The following is a 24,125-nucleotide window of genomic DNA, read 5'->3' as shown; positions in this document are numbered from 1 at the left end:
CTCTGGAAAAAGCCAACAAGTGGACCTTGACTTTGATGATTTTTATCTTTGTCAAACTGCTTTTTCTAAGATCATGAATAAACCTTTACATCTTTCATTAACTTGACATCAAGGTCACGCTGAAAAATTACCAGCCGGAGTCAGTTTATATTAATGTATCACCCTAACCCGACTCACAGTTGTATGTCAAGGTTTGTCAGATTATATTATAGTCCTTATTTTATCTAAGTCATCATGATAATAGATAATGTAGAGTGTGAACATGCAGCTAATGTCTTCATGTCTTTGTGGAAGTTAAACTGTCATCAACTCTGCACCAGAAATCGGTTTAACCAAACGTTTTTTTTCTGTAGCTGTGTGTGAAAAGCCTTCCAGTCCATTTCTCTGTTCAAGAACACTTGAAATTCTTTGTTAAATTTGGAGTTTCTTGCATGAAGCCTATTCCATTCAATTAAAAGATCAGGGCTTGACTTGGCAATTTCAGAGTGTGAATTGCCAGTTCAATTTAGTGAATGTTAATCTCTTTAAGCCCCTCTGCTGTAGCTTTATTTCTGTGCATAGGGTCATCGTTACACTGTGGGGCCCATCTCCGTTTTCAAATCACACGAGCCTGTTAGTGTTATCCCTCCATGGAAGCTCCTGATCAATATTGTGAAAACAGATACTCATAGGTGCAATCAATATCTGCGGATCCATACCTATAAACTGAGTTTGTCACCTTCTTGAGATTTGTTTGGTGCTGTCGCAGTGATCTTTCCACCCACTGGCCTCATCAGTTTGTTCCGTACTCTGTGCTGTGTCTGCATGACAGTGAGCTATAACAATCAGCAGTCATCTGTTGTGAAGAGAAGAAGCTTGAAAGGGCAGGATATCAATGCCCTACATCTGAATATCACCCCACTAAATAGATTATATAACTCCCCCTATCATAGCAATCATTTTCCTAGACATTCAAACACCAGTGAGAATGTTGTGTGTGTCAGTTTTAAAGCAGATGGGGTTTATACACGTCAGATACTAACACTTTATCTGAGCTGTAGGATGCATTAGCAGCATCTGAAAAAGAAACCCTGTGTGCATTCATTGCACTCATCTTAAATAAACTAAACTAAAATAAACTATTGATATATAAACGTAAAACTTAATTTTATATTGCATTGTTTTCCGTTACTGAAAAAAACGTAGCTGTACTCCATTATTGGGCCTAGACGACAATATGCACATTCCAGCCATAATAAGACACAGATATTCGGTAGAGATCAAACAGAGAGATTCTCCTCTCATCTTTTTCTTCTTTTTTTTTTTTCTCTCCTCTTTATTCATTTCGAAGGAACGCAAATACAATGTACAGCAAAGACACAGCACCGAGCAATGGAGAGCAGCAGAGCAGAGGAGATGAAGCTGCTGTGGAGGAGGAGGAGGAGGAGGAGCAGGAGGAGGGCTCTGTACAGAGAGGAGTGGGCTAGGTTTAAGGGTCAGCCAGAGGTCGTCCAATCAGACTTTGGCACCAAGTGTCTCAGCTACAGCCAAGTGGCTGCCATTTATCACAGTCTGGTTATTACTTGTCAGATTTCCTTGAGCAGGGAGGTAAGTTTGACCTTCCAGGTTGATCCAAGGATGATTTGGATAATTTTGCCTCTAGTGAACGATAGTGAGAAGGATTTCAGCTGGGTAATGCTTAATGTTGTTGCAAAGCTCTCTTCTTTTAGGTAACTGGTGCCCCCTAGTGTACATGGAACCCATGGCCATTAACTATTTGACATCGTCACAATCCACCAAACGCCACCAAAAATACAGTACAAGGTATTATGCATGGCTGCATTGTTTTCTTTTTTTTCTATTATTTTTTGTCTTTTTTTTTTTTTTTTTTTTTTGCACCTTCCAGTTTGACACCCATATCCATGAGATCACCATCACTCTAAAGGATTTGGAACCAAAATATGAAACACAACAGGAGTTACACTGCACATGTGAAATATTAACTGTAAAGTTTAGTGTCTGAAAGCCAAATTTACACCTCAGTAATACTTTCATAAACCTGACATGACAGTTTTTAACATCGTCTTTTCTCAGTTGAATGATTTTGCTGCTGCATGTACTGATTTACTGAAGTACATGACTTTTGTATAAAAAAATGCCTTTTGCACAGAGGTAATATTAAAGACTCCATAGTTAAAGGAAAACTTTGCCATGTCAAGTTTATGTGTTTGACTTTCTGGCACTTGTGTAATTAAAAGTAGCTTGTTCATATAAAGTTATTTCATACAAAATCAGAGTTTGTACAATTTGACTGCTACCTTACTTGGCACATTACATGTCTATGGCATCCCTCTAACATTCATGTACCAAATCACACACAACTAAAAGTTCAAAGATGATGCCCCTACTGTTTATTTTAATTTATTTCTAACACTGCACTTTGTTTGAAAGAGTATTGGAAGGGCTCTGATGCATGACACCATTTCAGCAGAGAATCTTAAACCATGAAGAAAATTTGCTGTAGAATAACCAGCTATGAAAAACATCCGTCACCACAACTGAAAATATATAGCCTACTTTACATTCCTTCATGGGGAAATTTAGTTAAAAGCAAACTGATGGGCAAAAGTATATGAAACAGCACCGGTGGCTGGGAATGAGTTAAAAAAGGTTGTAACTGATCGAACAAACTGTCGCCACTGTGCCGTCGCTGGATGTGGCGATTAACAAACAACCGAGCGCATTGTGTGCTTGATATTTCCCACTTTCTATGATGAATACTCTTCATTTCCTGTCAGGAAGCTTCATTTCCTTTCTTACGTGTCAGAGCTCAGATCTGACTTCAGATTGAGAATACTTCGGCCTTTACATCTTTTGTGATTTACCACTGTGTTTCCTTCATGATCCTGGATATCGCGATCCGTCCTTCTTATGAGTCCATATCCATATTACTCAATTACAATCCAATAATGCAAGAAATGATCATGCAAATATTATCTCAAATACTAGCTTTAGTGATGCAGCAGCCCGTTCTGCGACTTGAACAAGGGTGTGAGTCTACTCTATGTACTTACTATACAAAATGGCCATAGTGGTATCTATCCTGCTGAATTCTCAAAGCACGTCTAAAGGCTGGGGGAGGAGAGAAACTGGGCTCACCCTGGAACATCAGCATGCTCAGAAACTACATTGCCACCATTTGAATAAATACAACAGGTACACTGTGTGTATTAACAGCTCCTGCTGTCCAGAGACATATGCAGAAACTCTCAAAACGTCCAATCAAAGTCCAGCACGATGCAGCAGCTTGAACCTTGCCCTTGCACACCTCGTGGAGAAATACATTTTACAGTAAAGTCTTACAAGTGAGACAGATAGAGGGGGGTGTGGGGATCAGACTAGCTCCAACTTTATTCCTTAACAAACACTTGAACAAACACCAACAGAGGACCCTATGGGCACAGCATGAGCCTGGCTAATCAGTGCATCCTCATCTGTCAGTGTAATGGACGTGGGACGGCGCTCATTTGTTCATTTGACAGGCGACGCAGGAGGGAAAAATGAACATTGAATTTCTTCTGCTCTCACTAAACCCTGCTTCACTAGATGCTTCAACAGTACTGGAGCTACATGTAATGGATTCTTTGACTTATTAAGAAACTGTAAGCACACGCAGTAGTTTTTTTTTTTTCAGCACACACAGCAGGAGTCTGATGATTTCCTATTATTAAGTACAGCATGACAGACATGTAAAAGACACTTTTCATGGCCACTTTTTTTTTCACATATTCCTAATTTTCCAAATGATACTTTCTGCTTGGGATGGGGACCAATATGACACGTGACCTTTGATTATTCCACAGTGTGAATGAGTGCACAGATTATCTAAACAAGCCCCTTCTACGCTAATTCCCTTTGACCTTTGAGGAGTACTGAAGCAAGTGGTTTGAATATAGAGGCCCTGAGAGCTTTGCAGGGAATTTAGTTGGATTATCTCTTTAATTGTTCCAGACGTTTGGAATTATTTTGGTGGTATAAATGTCGACCGATCAAAGACCATGAATGATGTTTTTTTTTTTTTGTTTTTTTTTTGCAACATCACCGCCAAACTGCTCCACTAAAAGTGAACGATTTCAACAGTGAAATGCTTGAATAAAAACATAACAGAAGGATTGGAAAGGAGTCCTGGTTCAGCTTTGTGCATGTGTGTGTGTGTGTGTGTGTGTGTGTGTGTGTGTGTATATGTGTGTGTGTGAACATGTACAAGAGCCTCCATTTGAGCACCACTGGCAGTAGTCTATCAGTAGGGATGGTGGGTGGCAATTTCAGGTCTGGCACTGACACATCTGGTCCAAAGGGGGGCACTCTCGTCTCAGCAAATCAGGACTGCAGATAAAAGAGAAGAGACAGTCGACCTTAAATCCCTGCACTTCAAAGGAGGTTGTGAGGCTAAAACCTGGCCAGATATTATCCTCTGGAGTCAAGATGGCACCTATACCTCTGATACACCGTGTCGGTCCTCAGTGGACGATTCTGTTTCCCTGACAACGACTGCCTTGGTCACCTGCATGTCTGGATGCTGCTGCTTGGCTTCCTGTATTGCAATAGCCAGAGCCTGCAAGGAAAGAGTGAACTGTGTTTATACCTCGAGGACTTCATGCAACTTTTCTAAATACTTCTGTTGATTTCGGTGTTTTCCAGCTCCAGACTGAATTCCAGTACAAATTTGAGCCAAGATTGTTGTGCTTATAAATAGACAATAAGTGATTAATCTATCAACAGAAAAAGAATCAGCCCATTTCAATAATCGATATATCATTTCAATAATTTCAAATTATTCATTAATTTTGAGCAGAAATGTTAAAAAAGTGAAAAATTCCAAATCATCTCTAGTTCCATCCTCTGAAATGTGAGAATTTGCAGCTTCTCTTTGTCTTATACTATTTTAAATAATTGGGCTTTGCACTGCTGGAAAACAAACAATGTTGTTGTTTTTATATTCTAAGAATTAATCTAAAGAAAGTAAAAACCAGATTAAAATTAAATTAATGAAAATAATCATTAGCTGGACTACTGGAAAAGAACAATTGTTTTTTGGTTTGCTTGTTTGTTTTTTCATATTTCATTTATTGAATTAATGTATTTGCTCAGTGTCTGAGATGAGTGAAGTAAGCTAATGTTGATCTGATCTGACGTGAGCTTGTGTTTTTAAATATATGTGCATGACAGATTGAATGCAAGAGATCAAATCAAAATCAAATTAAACCTTGACTTTTTGTCATATCAGTGTCTCAATTTAAGGATATTAAGGTTTTACATAAAATACAGATTACACGGTAATTACTTCCAGCACCAAAATAATAACTATAGATAAGAACTACAAAGATCCAACAAATCTAAAACCCGACAGCTGCTCACTACAGTGCACATGGTTCTTTTGACTTCACTGTTTCATCCGCATTTCATTTGTCCACTTCAGCTCACCTGTTCCTGGTCTACATCATCGTCTCCTGTGATTATGATCCTCTTCTCGATCCTGGTCTCTGAATATCCTCCTTTCACCGTCTGCAACACACAATGTGTTCTTATACCCTGTTACCGCACACACACATTTCTGTGCACAGGCCGGAAAACAGTGTACCCAAAATAAAGAGGTTACTGTTCTTCAACCCTTTTCATTACGGTTATAACCCTGGTCTCATTTGAAATGTGAGTCTTTCAAATTTTACAACCAAAACAGTCGTAATGAGGATAAAAGATTCTGAACCAAAGTTGCAGAGGAAACAAACGTGGCAGAAACACATGTTTTTGTAATATGTTTGACATGATTTGGGTCGAAAACACTTTGAGCCATAGCAGCATGTCTGAACCAATTCTATGTCAACAGCTGTTGCAGTGAGATGAGGATCAAACAAACAATGTATAATTTGTGAAGTTGTGTGAGGACTGAGTCCAGTACAGACCTAGAGGCCAAGAGTCTCACAGGTGGGACGGTGTATTTTAAAAGGCCTGCACCTCATCATGCTGAAAAATCTGCTCTATCAGGAGTTACACACCCAAATTTAAGCTTTGTAATTTTGATTCAAGCTTCTCTACCTTGGTGACATGAGTGGTTGCCGAGGTAACGTTTTCAGTGACCAGGATGGGCGACCCTGCTGTCTCTCTTCCAAGGCTGCCCATGTGCACCTGAGAAAGCAACAGTCAGCAGCAATAAGTACGAATACTGTCAACACACACATGTGCCTTCATCCTTGCAGGTAAGACAAACAGTCGTGCTTTTTTGATATTTTAGGACATCCATTCAGGCATGTGTTCATGAATTCTGGTCATTGCAAGTAGGTTTAAACCCTGGAGAGCAGGACTGAGCGCGCTGCAGGTTGAGTTAAAATTGGAGAGGTCCTTCTGTTTGTACTCACAGGGGAAACACTCTGTCTCGTAGAGTAAGAAACTTCACTGAGGCCAGTGATACCGTGATCCTGAAACAGACAAATTCATTATACGACTTGTTTTATTCGGAACATCTGGCATTCAGCTTCATAACAGGTAGTGGGATAATAAAATGACATGATCACTGTTTTCAGCTCCAGTGTTCTTCAAATATTGTTCTTCTTACTACATATGTTATTAACCTGATCTGTGAACTCCACGATGGTTGTGGTGACCTCCGACCCGTTGGGCTGAGTCTCCGTCCTGACGTCTGTCTTCCTCACTGTCGGCGTGGGCATGACATCACTGGCCTCCCTGCTCAGCGGTGCGACGGCAGGGCCGCGACCCGCTTCTCTGTACGACTGCTCTCTGTCCACTGACGATGACACTGGCACTGACCTCTTTGGTTTTTTGGGAACTACAGGCTTAAGAGCAGAAAAAAAAAACAAGTTTCAGTTTTAGCATGTTTTATTTTTTACTAACATTCAGTGGTAAAACACGGCTTCAAAAAAGGCGGAGAGCTGGAAGCGCTTTGCTTGCAAAAAGGAGACTATTCACTGACGTTTCTGATGAACAGGTATAAACAAAAGAGCACAAGACAAACGTAAGTGACTGTAATGTGACATGCAGATTGTGTTGCATTGTGTTTCAAGCTCAGAGATGTTTCATCTTAGAAGTAAAGTAAAGAAGAAACTAGACTTCAGAGAGCAATTCATAATAAATGATCCGGATCTGCCCCAAAATTGAATGGCTTCCTCCCTGGTCCAGGCCCCATTCCTCCACCATGTTCGGTGCAAATGGGTTCAGTACTTTTTGTCTAATCCTGATGACAAATTAACAGACACGGGTGAAAACTTAACCTCTGTGGCCGAGGTAATGAAGACATGAAAAGGAATAGATGGAGGGCTCTTTCTTCATTACCCTTCAGAGCTGCTTAATCAAGATCATTAAACTCAAAACATGCTGCCTGTCTGCATGTTTCATTGTCTTTCATCAGCAGCATCAGTATTCTGCATGTTCAATGTTTATATTTTAGCTCTGGACCTTTGTGTTGTGCAGCTTTTTGTTGATTCAAACCATGAACCTGGACAAGCTGAGAAAAATCTAATTTCTGTGAAATCTGTGACAAACACTTCAGGTGTGATTACACCACGATTTGTTTTTCTTCATTTCAGCCACAGTGGCACGGCTCTATTTCTGTATTTTTCATTCACATTGACCAACAGCAGCACAGGCAAACTGGGGCTTGTAAATAAAACTTGCATGAACTCATCAACAGCTCGCTTTGGTAGCCTGTCATCACACTTTGCAGGAAACTTGGAAAGCACTAAGATGGTGATATGATGGTGTCACAGGAGGGGGGTGGGGAGGATGGAAATCCAGTGCCGCTTTGTATTGTTTTTGTCTGCACTCTTTTCTTTAAACGCAAAGAGGCAGGTAAATTATGATTTCTAGCCATTTTGTGTTACAGATTATATTCACACCCATATTGCTTTTTTTTTTTTTGGTGGCTAAAAATAGTTTTGTTCCTCTCACCTGCCTGAACAAACCAAATGAAAGGAGCAGATGCCTCTTAGAGCTACAAACACACCTGATATGAAAAAGTTTGGTGTACCTGAACGTCGGGCCGTTTGACCTCTGCTCGGACTTCTTCAGCCGGGATATGTTTGGCCGGCGGGCTGCTGCTGGCTCCTCTGGACAGAGGAGCTGATACTAACGGAGGAGATGGTTCAGAAGGGCCCTGCTGCTGAAGTAAGTCAATACCCAGGCACAGACCCACATCAGGTGACAGATCCCTTTCCCCCAGCTCTGACATGCCCCTGGAGAACTCCTCCATGCCTGTCTGCAGGTCTGTGAGGACGGTGAAGTCTACTTCGGCCTCCAGGCTGGACGTAGAGCTGACAGTGATGCTGGAGCATTTGCGCTCGATGCCCAGGTGGGTCTCCTTCAGGTACAGGATCTCGTGGTCCTGGTCATCCTCTGATACAGAGCCCAGACGCCTTTCCCATGGTTCCCTCTGCAGAACAGACCAACATGCATTAATATGGAGAACTTTAACAACCCATCAGAATGTCATACTACAGGGACATTTACTTATGTAATTAAAGGATGTAATCCAAGGAAAAAGAACTGAGTTTTATTAGTTTTGTCTAGCTATGAATTTACATACTACACTTTTAAGGAAACCAAACAACAGAGACCATTTACACATTTTGCATAAAAAACAAACACGCAAATGAAAGAAGAATGCTCGTTTACCCCTTTTTCAAAATATTGGCTAAAACAAAAAAAAAATGGGAAAAAACAAACAAGAGACTGGTGGAGCGGAGGGATGACTCACTGATGCTTCGCTGAGAGGCTCCTCATGAATAGCAGGTGTGGGAGGTGTCTCCTATAGAAGAGAAACAAACAACAAGAAATGGTTCATATAAAACTAATAAAGCATGTATCAGTTCATAGAAATGACAGCCACAGACCATAATACCTATCTATACTGTAACTAAGGTGTGTAGCTGCATCAGAAAAGGAGCAGAAACAGAGAGTTAGGAGGTTAGCATTGTAATAGCATTGTTATATTTAGAGAAACCACATTTGCCATGTACTCTTCTCATTTTCCGAGCTACTGGCTTTCACTGCCTTTCTATTTGTGAAATATTAACACTTCATTCATCTGTCAACTTCAGGGCTTATGTTAAACTTGCACAATAAACACACATGAGAATTCCCAGAGAGACTCTAAAGCTTAAGGCTACTGTCAGAAGCATGCACATAGGGTGTATTTCACAGGCTGACGTCATTAAAAAATGACTGCAAGTGCAATGGTAATGCCATGCACTGAAAGGTTAGGTTCTTCAAAATCCCTTTCAGGAAAAAGGTATTCATATTCGTAAATGTGGCATATGAATGCCTGAGCCCTGAAGAGGTTTGGCAGCTCTGCAGCCTGTGATTACATCTAATCACCTTTTTCATTTTCTGCTATTGCTACAGAGTTGCCAAGGCAGAACATTTGGTTCAAATGCCCTTCTCAGCCATTTTCTAGAGAAGGATTTAAATTAAAACAGAAAAAATGGTGGAAAGGTCTTGCGCTCCTTGCAACAGCAGCCACCTTTGTTCTGTGAGGATGTTGGAAGGAGAGACCAGGTGTTAACGTGACAAGTTAAGGTGGGATAAAAGGGGGACACCTGAAGCTTAAGCAATGGGAGTTTTTGCTTAAAGGCCCGCAGGGTTCTGAAATGGCCAAGCAGATGTCAAGCTTTGCTGGGGGGGGAACAAGGGAAAGCAAAGAGCTCCCTGGACCATGGACGTGAACTGAGTCGGTCAATGATGCGATGCGAAGGAACGTGGACTTTTGCTTTCTCATACACAGCCACATGAGTTCTGAAGTATGTGGGTGATTTTTTTTTTTTTTTTTTTGTTTTGGTTTTTGTTTTTCAGATGGTTAAAAAACAAGATTTGCACGACATCGCTTGAAGCTCATGCAATGCTTTACTTTCCCCATGTTTGACAAACAGGTTAGGGGGCAGGAGGTTTACCGCTTGCTTCCTCTTGGCTGTTTCCTGACTGGGCGTCCTGTAGTGGATGTGGCTGTTGTCCATGTTGCTCTGTCTGTCTCGGGACCACTGCGTTTTCAGAGGAAGACTTCGAGGGGGGGCTGTTTGAAATCGATAGCTAGAAAAGACATTCTCTTTAAACTCTGAGCTGTACTGAGAATGATCTTCATGTAGCACGCCTCCTCCTCTCGTCCACTGACTTTGCCCTGTTGCATCTCTGCAGTCTCTGAGCTCCTGTTGTCCAGACCACTCATTCTTTATCTGGTGATGTAGTTGAGCTTGCTGCTGATACGACATCGCGGCTTCACTGTGGTATTTGCTGGCTGTTGTGTTTTCCTTGACAGAATCCGTGGCAGATTGCAGTGCAGTATTATCATCTGGTCTCCTTCCTGCCTCACAGGATCCGTCTTTTGGCTGGCTTTGAGTTTGAGGGTTTACGTCACCTTTGTTGTCTTTATTCAAAGACTTCTTTGATCGCTGCGGCTTGAGAGGGACTATTTTGGTGCGTTCTGAGTTCCCAATTTTGTTGCAGTCTTTCGCTCCCATGGGGCTCGGGTCTTTCATCTTCCAAGTCTCACAATGCCTAGCATCGTTCTCAGCTCTGGCTCCGTTGCCCTTTGGGAGAGAATCCACGGCCACCGGACTCTCAAAGTTCCTTGGTCTCTCTCGGCGAATGTTGTGCTCATACTGACAATGCCTCACATCAAAGTTGTTCATTGCGCTCCTCTGTTTGTCCGGTGGAGATCCATATCCATTTTCTTGAATGGCATTCCTTGCTAATAGAGAATCATGATGCCTGTTAGATGCTAAGGTATCATCCATGAGGTTCACATCTGTCAGCCCTGTTGCTGTAAAGTCTGTTTCCTGTTTCGGAGACGTTCCGGGTCTAGCTCTCAAAGAGTCCCAGGGTGTTTGACAATTTTTCATATTCGCTTCAGTCCACGATGTCACCGCAAACGTGTTTATACCCATAGAGGAAGTCTTACTCTTTTCCACTTTAGAGTAAGTATCCAGCGCTCCTTCATAAGCATCCTGCTTGTCAATCAATTTGCCATCACCGGTCGCCTATGTTGACATAGAGTAGACAGTTGCATTAGCCTAGCTAGATACACTGCTCTACCATTTGTGAAATCATAGCGACCCCACATAAATTCTGTAAATGAGTGCTTTTCTTCTAAGTTTCTGTGTTTTGGCTCGGTGGGATCAGAGAATGTTAAAGGGTAAACAGGTTGGGAAAAGGCTGATCAATACAACTCAATACAAAATTTAAGTACATTAAGTACAATGACTTGGGAACAGGAAGTTGTTCTTACTGATTTCCGCTCAGGGGTTCCTCCAGGGGGAGTAGCTGAGGAGAGGCGCTTCTCTCTCTGGGCCATCTTGCTGTTCGGCTGCCTCAAAGCCCTCTTCAGCTCATTGATGCTGGCCTGGTGCTTTTGTAGAACATCCTCTGGCTTATCCAAGAACTGCTGCTCACAAAGTGAAGGGCACATCAAGGAGACGAATTAACATGGTAAAAATCCTAGCTCCAAGTCTATTAGATGCTGACAGTCATTTCTGCAACTGAAAAAAAAAAAAAAAAAATGAATAGAGAGATTTTAAAATCTATACTCTAAATCTGCTCTGATTAGGACGTGGTCCAGGATTGGCTGTTTTCTGTTTTGTAACTGTGCTGTGCCTCAGACAATAGAGGTGTTAATGATGACTAGAAACAGATACAGACCTCATTATAGCTCACTCAGATCAAGTCTTATCAACATTTTTCTTTTATCTTGCATTTTAATCGAAAGGAGAAGTTTAAAAATATCGTAATGCTTCCAAAGATACACCTTAAACATTATCATAAATGACCATTTGCACTCTGCCTTAGTGAGCACCACACAAAACCCAAACTGATTTAGGTTCGTGTTCATTCACTAATCAAGACAGATAACAAATGTTTTTAACCAATAATAATGCTCCGAAAATACAAGAGCGACATGCACAGAAATGATACTACAGAATACACAGACAGGGATGCACCAAACAATTATGTGTGCTGTAGAAAAAAATAATCTGAACGTTTTAACGCTGTTTGCTGTTGACTATGTTCTAAAAGTATTTGACAGGCACAGGTATGGGTATGAGAAAACACAGCACACCTGGTGGAGGTCACACACAGCACGTGCCAAAAAGAGAGGACAAGCAGTACCTCCTGTTTGGGCCGAGGGATGGCCAGATCCTTGTCCAACGGATGAGGGAGCCCAAGGTGGGGCAAGTGAGATGAAGTGCAGGGTTTTTGAGCAAAGCAGGAGGTTGAAGGAGGGGAGGGGGGGGGGGGGGGGGGGGTTGGAGAACAGATGCGTGCAGAGACAAAGAGGTAAAGTGCTGCAGGTGAGTCAAAAAGGCAGGCGGCCAGACAGACACAGAGTAACAGAAACAGCTGACACCATCGGGGCTTTGGACTATAAGACTATTAACCCATTTAATGTTCTGCCAAGAAGACAGAGACAATCAATCTCAGTGTGGGCCAACTGATAATTAATGCAGTCACGTATCGATTCAACTTAAGTGCTTGGGCAGGGAGATTATTCCCATACTTCTTCATCCAGAGATTTGGTGAGAGGACATTACGAAACCACAAATGAACAGACCCTTTGGTGACTTCTGCAACGCCAATATTTCCTACAGTACTTAATAATACACACACCTGCACAGGAATAAAATAATACTGACTAGATACATCGGAATAATCTTTAGCAAATAAATAAAAACAATGCAAATGTGTGTATCTTTACAACAAAGAATCATTTAAGAAGAATTATTAATTAAATCAAATAATGATTATCTCAGCAGGAGTACAAACAGATTTTTTAACAACACTGATTCACTGAATCCATCCCAGTGCTTAAGCGCCATCTGCTCATTCTGCTAATAACACACAGGGACACTGTTAAAGATGTGCGCTCCTGAACATGTGTTGACAACTGAAAAACAAGAGGCCTTTTCCACTAGAGTTAAATTGTTTAAGTCACTCTAAATAAGAGCTAAATGCTTATGAAGAAAATGTAATCTGAATTTCCACTGAAACCATTTCCCAGTGGGCAGACAGGAAAAAAGAAAAGGAAGAGCCTGAATAAATGTATATTTAAACATTTTGTCTCCATTCATTTGAAGATCAATTCATGCGGTTTCCATGGATTATACTCAGTGGAATCCTGGAAATCATGACATGAGGAGAAATAACATTCCCTCCAGAGACAAACAATCAAAAGAAATGGACAGGTCATGCTTAACAAACACAGAGTACGGGTGCATGACCTACAACAACCAAAACCACACAGACAAAAAAACTAAGGACCAAGGCCAAAATACCTCTGGCTTTGAGTCTACAGGCGAGCCTGCCTCCTCACTCTGCAGGAGAGGATGAAGTGGAGGACAGAAGGGTCAGAGGAAGAGAGCAGAGGTTAGCAAAGAGAGTTAATATTACAGCAGCAAGAAGAGAAGACCTGTTAGAGGCAGGAAGCTGGGTTAAAAAAGTAACGTCTGCAGCAAAGAGGTCAAAATAGATTTTGGGAGTCGATTTAAGAAATAGAGAGAACTCATACTGAGAAGTCTTATAAGTCTGGAGAGCAGAAAACGGGAAATAAGGCCAAGGAGAGAAGAATCAGGATGTTGATTACAGTTTTAAATGAAAGGGGATGTGGAAGAGAAAGATGAGGGATGTTAGTCAAAAGTTCATGAGTGATTTTCTGACTCAGGACACAGCAAGCGCTATGTGCTTTTTCAGATGAGCCAAAGGAAGGTCAAACTTTTGAATGTTCCTCTGTACTGTCCTCAAAACTCTGATTTAGTTTTTCATGCTTGCAATACTCCATACGTTGATTTCATTTACATTGTTATCTGATAAAGCTGCAGCTCCATAAAACCTCTCCCCTTCTAAATGACGGCATGCCATTCTTTCATATTGTTTACAATAAAATGTACAACAGCTATAACACCAAGGCAACAAGAGCTGCGATTGAAATCAGGTTTCTGTGTCTATGAACAGTGTTGTTTTCTTCTCATCTCATACCTTGAGCTCATAATTCTTGGTGGGTGTGGAGAAGTGGTCGCCCCGTGTCTGCCTCTGATCTTGGCCTTCATACTGCTCCAGCTCTTGATCTGTGTACTGGTCCTGGTCTTGGTCGTGATAGTGGTAATGATCATGTTCCAGATCCAGGCTGCCCTCTTGGTCCAGGTCTTCTCTGGACATGAACTGTGTGCGTTCACTGGAGCTTCGCTGGGACAGCTGGTCCATGCTATCACCCAGAGCTGAGGCTGGTGAAGTGATAAGAGGAGGGTAACAATCAACCACATGGACTTTTACATGACACGATCTAGTATAGTAAGCAGTGCATTATCAAATCAGGTTTTATAATGAGGCAAGTTAAAAACTGCCTTTATTTTGGAGATTTGGCAGGCGCTCTCTTCACTCTGAGGGCCATAATACAAATACATGTGTGTAAAAAAAATCAATAAGTCCTGTTAATGAAATATTTACACTGTGTGAGAGTGGAAGTGTTTTCATGTATGTATTGCTATCCATCCATCGATCCATTTTCTAAAGCTGAGGGTTACTGCCTCACAGGAAGCACGAGTGAACTTCAGGGTAGACATAGTCAGGGTACTCACCTCCATCAATGCTTCGAGGCAGCAGGTATCTCTTGCTAACGGAGCGATCGAATTGTGGGGCAGGCCTGTCAATCAGAGCGCTGGCCTGTCTGGTCTGGGCCTGGGTTCGCCCGCTGTAGCGGAACTTGGAGCCAATCACCAGGAAGCCCTTGGGAGGCGGCTCTGGAGAAACCAACCTGCAGGAAGATTCAGTTTGTGTGTCCACCATAAAATACTCAGACTCTGCGCCTTGTTATCTTTTACTTAATTACACAATTTAGAATTTGATCAAGAAGAAAAAAGAAGGTGGTATCGATTATTTTCCTGGTCCCTCATTTCCTAATAACTTCCTGTGATGTTTCCTGAAAAGAACTACATTAAGTGACTCAGCACCAATTATAGGGAAAATAAAGACAATTGTCTAATAGAGCTATTTCAGTTTAGTTAGCTGTGTTGACTTTAAAAGCAGGTGCTGATTTCCAGAGGAGGATCAGCTAAAATATTTCAGTTGGATATTCGCTTATTTGCTTTCTTGCAGAGTTAATCAAAAAAAGCACTCTAACCACAAGGAGTGGAAACAGGGGGGAGACAGCTTGCCTGGCTCTGCCCATGTTAACAACCCCCACCCCCCAGCCAGCATCTCTAAAACTTCCTCAAGTCGTGAGGCTGTGCCAGGTAGTTAGCGGAGACCACAGGAAGTTGCTGTGCTAAGCCAAGAAATAGTCTGGCCTCCCTAAAACCACAACATGTGTCATTTTTACACTGATTTTTGTACAGACAGATGAGATACAAGGTTGTATGCAGATTTTGTTACCTTCGGACAGACCAAGTTCTTCCCATTTCAGTTGAATGACAAAACTGAGAAAGGCCCATTCAAACCCAAGGAAATAATCATTTATTTTTGGACTTATTTCTATGATTTGTATGTTTGCCCATAGACAAATTTAACAAGACTCTCCAATGAATTGGAATTATTGAATTCATTAATTAGTACCAACTGATCACTGTCTGCATTTTCCATATACAGTAATTAGTAACAAATGACCTAGTCCTCCTCAGCAACCTTACTGTAAATGTACAGTTACATATCAGTTCCTATCAAGGAAATTCTACAGAGCAATGTGACCTGTAAAAACAGTGTTACCATGAAAAGTTAAAGAATCAACACATCTGTATAATGAGTTTCACATGAAGGATAGCCCTACTGTGCTAACAGTTCATGCAGGGTTCAAAAGCTACAGTGCTGAAAAGGTGAGTCTCTCTGTGCATCTGTGAATATCAAGTCCTACCTGAAGAAGGTGTGGTGCTCAATGCAGACCTTCCACAATCGCTTTGAGGCCCGATGGTTGGGCAGCTTGAAGCCTATGGTGCTCTCAAACTGTTCATACTGAGAGGTGAGGGGAAGGGGTGGAGGTGGTGGAGGATGGGGGAGGAGGAGGAGGAGGAGAAGGAAGGGAGGTGAAGAAGAAGAGGAGAGTGAAGGGAGTGAGTGGTGGGGAAAGACGGAAGGGTGGTGGCAGGGTGAAATGTGTTTACTCCGCAGTAATGGAAAAATCAATGTTGTTTTTCTGTTTACTTGTACTAGAAATATATTCTCACATCTGCCATGTCAGGTAAATTTTCCATCTCTAACCAACCTACAAATTAGCCATTCTTGCACTCGCTCCATCAGATGTTCAGTGGAGTGAACAGAAAGAATACGCTTACAGATCAATAGGTTATTAGCAATATAACAGGTCTTTAAACATTAGGAGGAGTCTTTACAGGAAGAAGCCAACTTTTGTTCCACACAAAAATTCTGTTTAGAGTAAAAGGGCTTTAAACACCAATGACTACCCTCCAGGCAAATTTGAAGTGACAGCTGATTTAAGAGGATAGATCCGCAGAACAAAGCCTATGCAAAGAATGGTCTTGGTTTTCACTATGAAGATGTCAATGGCAGTTTAACAGTGGATATAAAGCGCACTCCACATACCCTGAAGGCCAAAGAATGAAGGGAAAAAAAACAGTAAATCATAATAATTTTAGGGAGTTGAAAACCAGAGCGAGCATAATGTGGCTCAAACACTTGCAAGTAAAATCCTTGATGAAAGTGCAAATCCTCACGACTGGCTAATCAGGCTTTAAAGTCACTATAAAGACTGGGAGAAGGAGGAAAAGAATAAAAACATGACCTATCAGCCTAATATTTAAGAACAGTATCTCTGAGGGCTATAAATACTGTCTGAAAAAATACTCCTCGTCAGTTGTCACGTGGTTTGCAGCAGATAAATCTCAGAAATAACTCTTTTATCAAACCATGAAATGACTATTTATGCTGCTTGGGAAAAGTCAGGAGAGACAATGATGTAATTTTAACAACTGTGAAACCATGAAATAGAAATATGGGGTTGGCTCTTTACCAAATGATCATTCCAGTTGCCTCGGCTTTGAGGCAGAGTGACTGTCATGAGCTGTTCTAGTGGGGGTGTGCAAGCAGTAATTGTGCAGTGAACTCCTGCTAAGTCAAGCAAGATGCAAAAGGCAAGACCATTATAATTTGTATTTACCTCTCCGGGGCGGATCTTGATGTAGAAGTTGCTTCTTTTGTAGGAGATCTTGAGGATTTTTGGCCAGGCAAACCGGTTTATCCTGAGGCGGTCTCGGTAGATGAGCAGGCCATTGGCGCTCACCCCGAGCATTATGTCAATTCCTTCTGAATCCTGGTGAACACAGGCATAGAGCATCAAAAAACCTCATACGAAAGTGCATAGACAGTTGAAAAGTCTGGGTGTACTATCTCTGTACCTTAGCATGATGCAGGTCCACTCCATACATCGACAGCTTCTTGGCATTTTCTAGAAAGTTCACCTCTGCATCCGCCGGAGTCATTCCCCTACAACACAAATGCCACACACGATTCATCACTTCCTTCATATTCATCCTACAAATCAAAAAGCCCAGCATCTTCCATTATCCTTGTGCTATTCAATTAAATTAACGCAGCCATATTTCCTCTGACCTGTAGTTACGGTGAAGCTCCATCACTCTCTCCTCCAGTTCACGTGTCTGATTGGGGGCAAAGCGGAAGTCGTTAACATAGTCGGGGCCATGTTCCTCCGGCTCATAGTCTCCCAGTTCAGCCTGGACAGTGTAGGAGCCCAAAAGAGCGTGGGTGACGAACGAGCAGGGCAGACGACCGGACAGGATGTCGTCCCTCAACTGCAGGCACAGGTAGTACCTGAAGAAACACAGAAATGCTGCTAATATTTGTCTTCAAGAGTTATGTGTCTATTTTATCAGGAAACACCTGGAAGAAACACTGGAAATGTTCTCAGTCTCAGTCCTTCAGGTTTTTAGCCATGCTAGCAGCGTTGATCTTTCCAGGTGTCTGTGAGCCGCTTCACTAACCTGAAGTATCTCAACTATAGGATAGATTGCTATGAAATTTTGTACAGACATTCATGGAGCTCAGAGGATGAATCTTAATCACTTTGGTGATCCCCTGACTTTAATGTATCATCGTCATATCAACATTTAACTTTTTTTCAACACTTTGTTGTACAATTAAATTCCAGAAAAACTAATGACATTCCGGTCAGCATCAATGGTACTTTGTGGTTAGTGCTAATTAGCCAGTGCTAAGATGGAGAATGTGGTAAACATTTAATGTGCTAAAGTTAAGCATTGTCATTATGAGGATGTTAGCATACTGACATTGGCATTTATCTGTGCTGTGTCTGAGTGCAGTCTCACAGAGCTACTAGCATAGCTGTAAACCGGTGCTCTTCTTCATATGAACATTTTTAAAAGATAGATTTCTTCTTACATTTAGTTTCACTCCAGCAAAACAAAATACTGTCACAGTATACAGCTGGGTATAGTAATTATCCTCAAGCTTCTATACACTAATTGAGTAGGGTTTCTATGCATTAATCAGCTAACAATGACGGATGGAGGACACAGCTCCTGACATGAAATCTTTGCCTATCCTACAGTTAAGTTTAATTCCCAGGTATTTATGATAATCCACAAATCTCAAATCTCAACAGTTAGCTCTAAGCTCTCTCCAGCAGGAAATTCAAGTCAAATCAAGTCAGTTTTTATTTGTATAGCGCCAATTCACAACATAAGTTATCAAAATGGGTCCTAAGGAAAACTTCAAAATGGTAATAGTGCCAACAGTTTTCATTGAGGCTACAGTTCTAATAACAGCTCTGAGAATTATAAAGAGTAACTCAGAGACCGGTTTGGGAACGTTTTACATAAAGTTTAAGCACCACAACCCCCAAACTCCACTGAAATACTTGTATCTCACTTGGCACATTAGAGTTCAAGTGCAGTATCTCTATAGCTTAATACCACAAAACACCTCAGTAACTAAGTTACTTAAATGTGATATATGACATTTGCAGTGTACATATGTAGTTTGCTCTGATGTAGGGTTGATTATGATGCTGCGTCTTGAGCAGAGCCTAAAAATATACCATATCCTTCTATGTCTGTGTGGAGAACATAAAGTACATACATAGACACTCTAGACGCTAGAGTGCTTTGTGATCACTATCATTTAATTTGTTGTCCTTGTCTGTTTTCACAGTTTCATAGTTGCCCCGAAGACTACTAAAGTCAACTCCTTGTCTTCAACCTTCACTTGAAGTGTGTTCAGTTTGCCTGGGTACTGGTCTTAGTAATTATGTTCTTTTGTAAATCCTGCCAAAACAAAAATGTCCTCTGAAGAACTCAGTATATTAGCTTTAGGCAACTAAAACAAATCAGCGTTCTTTAACTGTGAGTTCAAAAGTCCCTGTTGTTGCGTTCACACATACCTGGTGATGTCTTCAATGAGCACAGATGGGTCTGGGGGGTAGAACTTGACAGAAAATCCAAAAATCCAGGAACCAACTGTGAACAAACCACCAGCAAGGTTTTGTGGAGGAAAATACTGTGGACTGTGTGAGTGTATGTGTGTGTGTGTGTGCGTGTGTGTGTGTGTGTGTGTGTGTGTGTGTGTGTGTGTGTGTGTGTGTGTGTGTGTGTGTGTGTGTGTGTGCCTGTGTGTGTGTCTGCTTCACTTACCCCGAATTTGCTTCTTAATCTCTTTGGAGGGATCCAACCAATTCTGACAAAGAAAGAAAGACACAACCCTTTGGAGAAATTCAACCTCAGCAAAATCATCCATTTTTAAGAGCCCCTTTTAAGTACTGTACCTCGCTGGCTGCAAATATATTCATACTACAAGAAAATGGATGAAAGCTTCTTCAAACACTGAAAGCATCAATATTGGGCATATAAATGCCAGATGGATCCCACTCCGTCCACCTAATGTCACTAAAGCTTTCATGGTGCACTGCAGACCCTGTGTACCATTTTTAAAAGGCCATACTGTCTAATCACATTTTAGAAGGTTAAAGGCCATGTATGCCAGTCTCAAGCTGTAAGTGGTTGAGCAGTTTGAAGGGCAACCAGGGACTCAATGCTTTATAACAGCAGGAAAAACTGTGGTCTGATATTTGCTCTGAAATCGCTGACATAATCCAACCAAAACAATACCAAAATAATCTATTAATTAGCAGCTATAAATAAAAACTGTAAATTGTTTTAAGGGTAATAAGGGTAAAGGTTAAGGGAAAAACATAAAATCTAGTGTAACTAAGACCCAGGATAGTTTCTGACTGGGTGTCCTATGTTAGCTTTAATTGCAGAGTTATATTAGTCAGTCACAGATTTTAAAATGAAAAAAAGTAAATGTAAGCTATCTTAATGTATGTGTGTTTGTGTTTCTGACCTTGGAGTTGTCCGTGTCCTGGAAAGTCAAGCCAAAGTAGTCCCTTTCCAGCAGGTTCAGATGGCCACACACCATGTCCAGCAGGGTCTGGCCCTTGGCAAATTTCTGTTTCTCACACACACGCGCGCACACACACACACACACACACACACACACACACACACACACACACACACACACAAATATGTAGCATAAGAACACACAGCAAGTGGGCAGGTGACAGGTTCAGGTTGTAATAGGTATTGTAAAAGACGAAAGAAGAGGACAGATGCGAGTGCAATAATGCACATTTACAAAGATGTGTGTGACTGTGGGGCATCTGCTAGCCTAATGCTTGAAACCCATACCATATAACTGCAACACACCTGGTTTGATTCCAGCCAGGAACCTTGGTTGCATGTCATACACTTCTTCCTGTCTGCATCTATACGATCAGCTGGCACGAACACAAAATGCAAAAAATAATCTTGAAAAAAAAAAAAAAGATTTGTGAAACTGAAAAGATATTGCATTTATTATATAATTAAGTGGTTGGTTATCTAGTAAAAATAATTGCTTTATTATTGGACAATAAAATCTTTTCTTTATTCATATTTCTCAACACAAAGGAGACAAAAATATCAGTGACACACAAAAATCCAGCCCAACTGTGGTCTGAGAGATGCTTCCAGCCTGCCCTCGCCCCTGTTGAGTAGGAGGAGCTACACTCTGTATGCCTATATAAGGGGAGGAATTGCATTTCACATCAGTGGCGTTTCAGCAGACCACACCTATTTTCTACCCTGCCCTTCAGGGCTGAACACAGGCCTCTGTGGGTTGCACAGACGGCCTTGGCAAAATGCTGTTTCCACACACACAAACATGCTCAGACACACAGGCACACACGGCAGCTTCATCTCCAAGGGAAACCTGGCCCCTATAGCGACAAAGCAACCAAGCAACTGTTACCATGGAAACAGAAGTAATAGGTCCCTTCTGTGTGTGCGTGTGCCATCTCACTTCTTTATCACTGGTTTCTACAAGGCCATCACACAGCTTTGTTCAGCCCTTGTAAGAAAAGCTGGCAGTACAGTCAGCATATCTTTAAAAAATTTAAGAAGGGCTAATTAATTAACCATTATAAAGTCATCTGTCTCTCAATCAAATAAATAATAATTTATACCCTGCTGTACTGAGGCTGTGATAGGCAAAGTATATGACAGAATATTGCTGACTAACAGGCAGAGCCTGCAGTCAGAGATTTTTTGGGGAGTGGCGCATTTATTCGATTTTCCAACAAAATGAAATTGCAACACACATCGCAGGTGGTCCCCCAAGCATGGCAACCAATTCAGGAGCTGCTGATGAGATTCTGTTGTCGCTCCAACTGGCTCCAATCACATTTCTGTAACTAGTTCTGTGGTCTGATTGTGTTAGCAGCCATTTGGTGTAATCCTAGAAATCCATTTTGCTGATAGCCTCACCCATGCAAACAAGATGAGGAGAGACAGCGTGCCAGTGAATGGGTTAATGGCAGGCCGAGGGGAAAGTAAATCTATTGAACTTAGTCACTTTAACTAATTCAAGTGGAAAGCTATCACTAGAATCAAACAGCTATACAAACACTGTAAAGATGTGGCAAAATTGGTGTAGCTTCTAAAATGCAATGTAGCTCTTTTAGTTTCTAGTCTTGACTTTACAACATACCACAGCACATAAAAATCATAAATCATTTTTAAAGAAAAAATTAAATAAATAAAAAATAACACAGGAGTACATGAATAGATACATAAATAGTAAGTCTGAGGTAAAACCGAAAAAGATTATATAATTGTCAAACATTTATTACTTTATTGTTGTTTATTAGACCGATTGATTTGATAAGAAAATATAGTTATCGGATAAAGAGGAAAATTTAGGAGTTAATTTGGCAAATCTTTGTTTCCGGCCTGTGACGTGATGATGACGTGTCAGGTCAGGTGATGGCCGTGCGAATTTAGCGGCAAAGCAAAGCCGGTGGATGAGAAAGAGCTTTTTAAAACTTCATGCAAAACTAACGCGGGAACAGTGGTGTAGCAAAGAGAAAGGCGAAGGAGGAAATAAACAGACATTCGGAAAAACAACATACCCTCTATCGACTTTTTTGAAAAGTGGACTTGCTAGCATTAGAAAAGAGCCTGGAGAGGAAAATGCTAACGTCTAAGAGGAGGACACGCGCAGCAGCCACTGACGTCAGTTCCGCTCAGCAGGAAACAGAGAGCCACAGCCCTGCCACACTCACCTGTTCGACTGCCCAACCCTCATTTCCACTGGAGCCCCACACCAATGCAGACCACAAAGACCCGTTTATGGGTATGTTAGCAGTTTTGCCCACAGTCTATTACTTTTTACCTATTTCAGTCACAACTTACTTTTAGCTAACTATTTCAACCATTCAGGCCAGGGCCCAGGATGAAGTGACTGAGGGAGGTGGTAAAATTGATAGGGGGCATTTTTCCTCACAAAATGAAGTTCACTGATTTAATGGCATGGCTAAATAACAACAACACAATGTCCATATAGCTTTTCTCTGGCAGAAAAGCATTTTTGTATTTCGCTATTATTATTTATTTTGCTATTGTAACATTGCAGTATGATTAATGCACTGTGTGTGTGTATGTGTGTGTGTGTGTGTGAGAGAGAGAGAGAGAGAGAGATTGATGGAAGAATCAGAATCATAGAGCTGTATTGGTGAAGGTGGGACAGTATGTGCTTGTGTAAGGCATTCAGCTACACACTCGAGGCTAATGTGTTGATATTGTTGCTGCTGGACCCGGAAAGTATTGTTGCAATCGTGTGGTGTAAATCGTGTATGATAGAATATATGTACAGGTGTTGATATTGTCCTTCAGGTTGTGATCATAGGCTGTAGACTGTCAGAGTAAATCCTGTATAAGCTACAGGTGTTTCAAACAGATAGTGGCCTCTGCTGAGAACCTATAATTGAAAACTTGGATTGCTGCGTGTGTGGAGAATGAGGGGCTGTGGGAGCCTCCACGATTTTGTGCTCAGTGGCCTCTGCATTCTGGACCTGCGTGAAAGATAAATGAATTGTACAACTTCATTTACCTGCACAAATCAATGTCAAAATTATGTTCTATGTTAACAAATTTTGACAAACAATCCTACCACAGGAGCAGTTAAAGAGTACTAACATAGCGATTTGATATTGGGTGTCCATAAAGTTTAGGGCTAAAATAAAGTGCTTCGTTTCACAAAAGTGAAATAGGCCTAAAAAGTGCAACTATTTCAACACATCTTTACGATTGAACAGCTTTAATACTCCATTTTCTCCCCCTTTCCCTCCCTCCCACTTTCCCCATTATTTGTCGTTGTCTATCATCTTGTCTCTCCCGATGTGTGTATCTTACTCTCTTACTCCAGGTGTAGTGATTAGCTGAGTAGCATCATGTGACCAGTGCTGTAAAGGCTAGAAAATCTGTGCTGCTCAAAATAGAAACGCTCTGTCAAAATTTAATAATTCTCAATAATTCATAAGTTATATCTCCGGGGTCGAACAGGACTGCGTCTGGATCCAGATCTGGACGATGGTCCACCCATTAGTGAACTCTGGTTTCCACCTCTGGTGGAGAGATTTTTTATAAATGGTCAAGTAGGGAGCAAAATTTCCTGACTTTTAATCCCTATTATGGTTGAAGCTTGAAAAAATTTAAAACCTATATCCTCTAAAATGCTTTAAAAAGCTTTCATTGAGAAACGCCTATTACATCAGCAGGTTATTTTTTTAGCTC

General features: G+C 41.3%; 1 protein-coding gene across 1 annotated transcript in view; it reads right to left on the bottom strand.

Annotated features, from left to right (window-relative positions):
• Window positions 1-4,139: 4,139 nt before the first annotated feature.
• LOC111219054 (band 4.1-like protein 1) overlaps window positions 4,140-24,125 on the bottom strand; it is a 44,735-nt gene continuing 24,749 nt past the window's right edge. The window contains exons 4-25 of the mRNA XM_022741633.1: window positions 20,356-20,460; window positions 19,647-19,689; window positions 19,397-19,472; window positions 17,590-17,808; window positions 17,376-17,463; window positions 17,138-17,290; window positions 15,878-15,975; window positions 14,610-14,785; window positions 14,011-14,255; window positions 13,311-13,349; window positions 12,148-12,177; window positions 11,270-11,425; window positions 10,207-11,021; window positions 9,939-10,104; window positions 8,747-8,797; window positions 8,021-8,422; window positions 6,609-6,830; window positions 6,396-6,455; window positions 6,076-6,165; window positions 5,464-5,544; window positions 4,478-4,594; window positions 4,140-4,365 (exon numbers count right to left, since the gene is read on the bottom strand). Coding sequence (XP_022597354.1) covers window positions 4,360-4,365; window positions 4,478-4,594; window positions 5,464-5,544; window positions 6,076-6,165; window positions 6,396-6,455; window positions 6,609-6,830; window positions 8,021-8,422; window positions 8,747-8,797; window positions 9,939-10,104; window positions 10,207-11,021; window positions 11,270-11,425; window positions 12,148-12,177; window positions 13,311-13,349; window positions 14,011-14,255; window positions 14,610-14,785; window positions 15,878-15,975; window positions 17,138-17,290; window positions 17,376-17,463; window positions 17,590-17,808; window positions 19,397-19,472; window positions 19,647-19,689; window positions 20,356-20,460 — 3,438 coding nt within the window. The 3' untranslated portion in view covers window positions 4,140-4,359. The remainder of the gene's footprint in view (window positions 4,366-4,477; window positions 4,595-5,463; window positions 5,545-6,075; window positions 6,166-6,395; window positions 6,456-6,608; window positions 6,831-8,020; window positions 8,423-8,746; window positions 8,798-9,938; window positions 10,105-10,206; window positions 11,022-11,269; window positions 11,426-12,147; window positions 12,178-13,310; window positions 13,350-14,010; window positions 14,256-14,609; window positions 14,786-15,877; window positions 15,976-17,137; window positions 17,291-17,375; window positions 17,464-17,589; window positions 17,809-19,396; window positions 19,473-19,646; window positions 19,690-20,355; window positions 20,461-24,125) is intronic.

This window comes from Seriola dumerili, unplaced genomic scaffold (genome assembly GCF_002260705.1).
Source record: "Seriola dumerili isolate Sdu_G_001 unplaced genomic scaffold, Sdu_1.0 BDQW01000056.1, whole genome shotgun sequence".
Taxonomy (NCBI): Eukaryota; Metazoa; Chordata; class Actinopteri; order Carangiformes; family Carangidae; genus Seriola; species Seriola dumerili.
The sequence above is the reverse complement of the archived record's forward strand: the minus strand, read 5'-3'. Positions and strand labels throughout refer to the sequence as shown.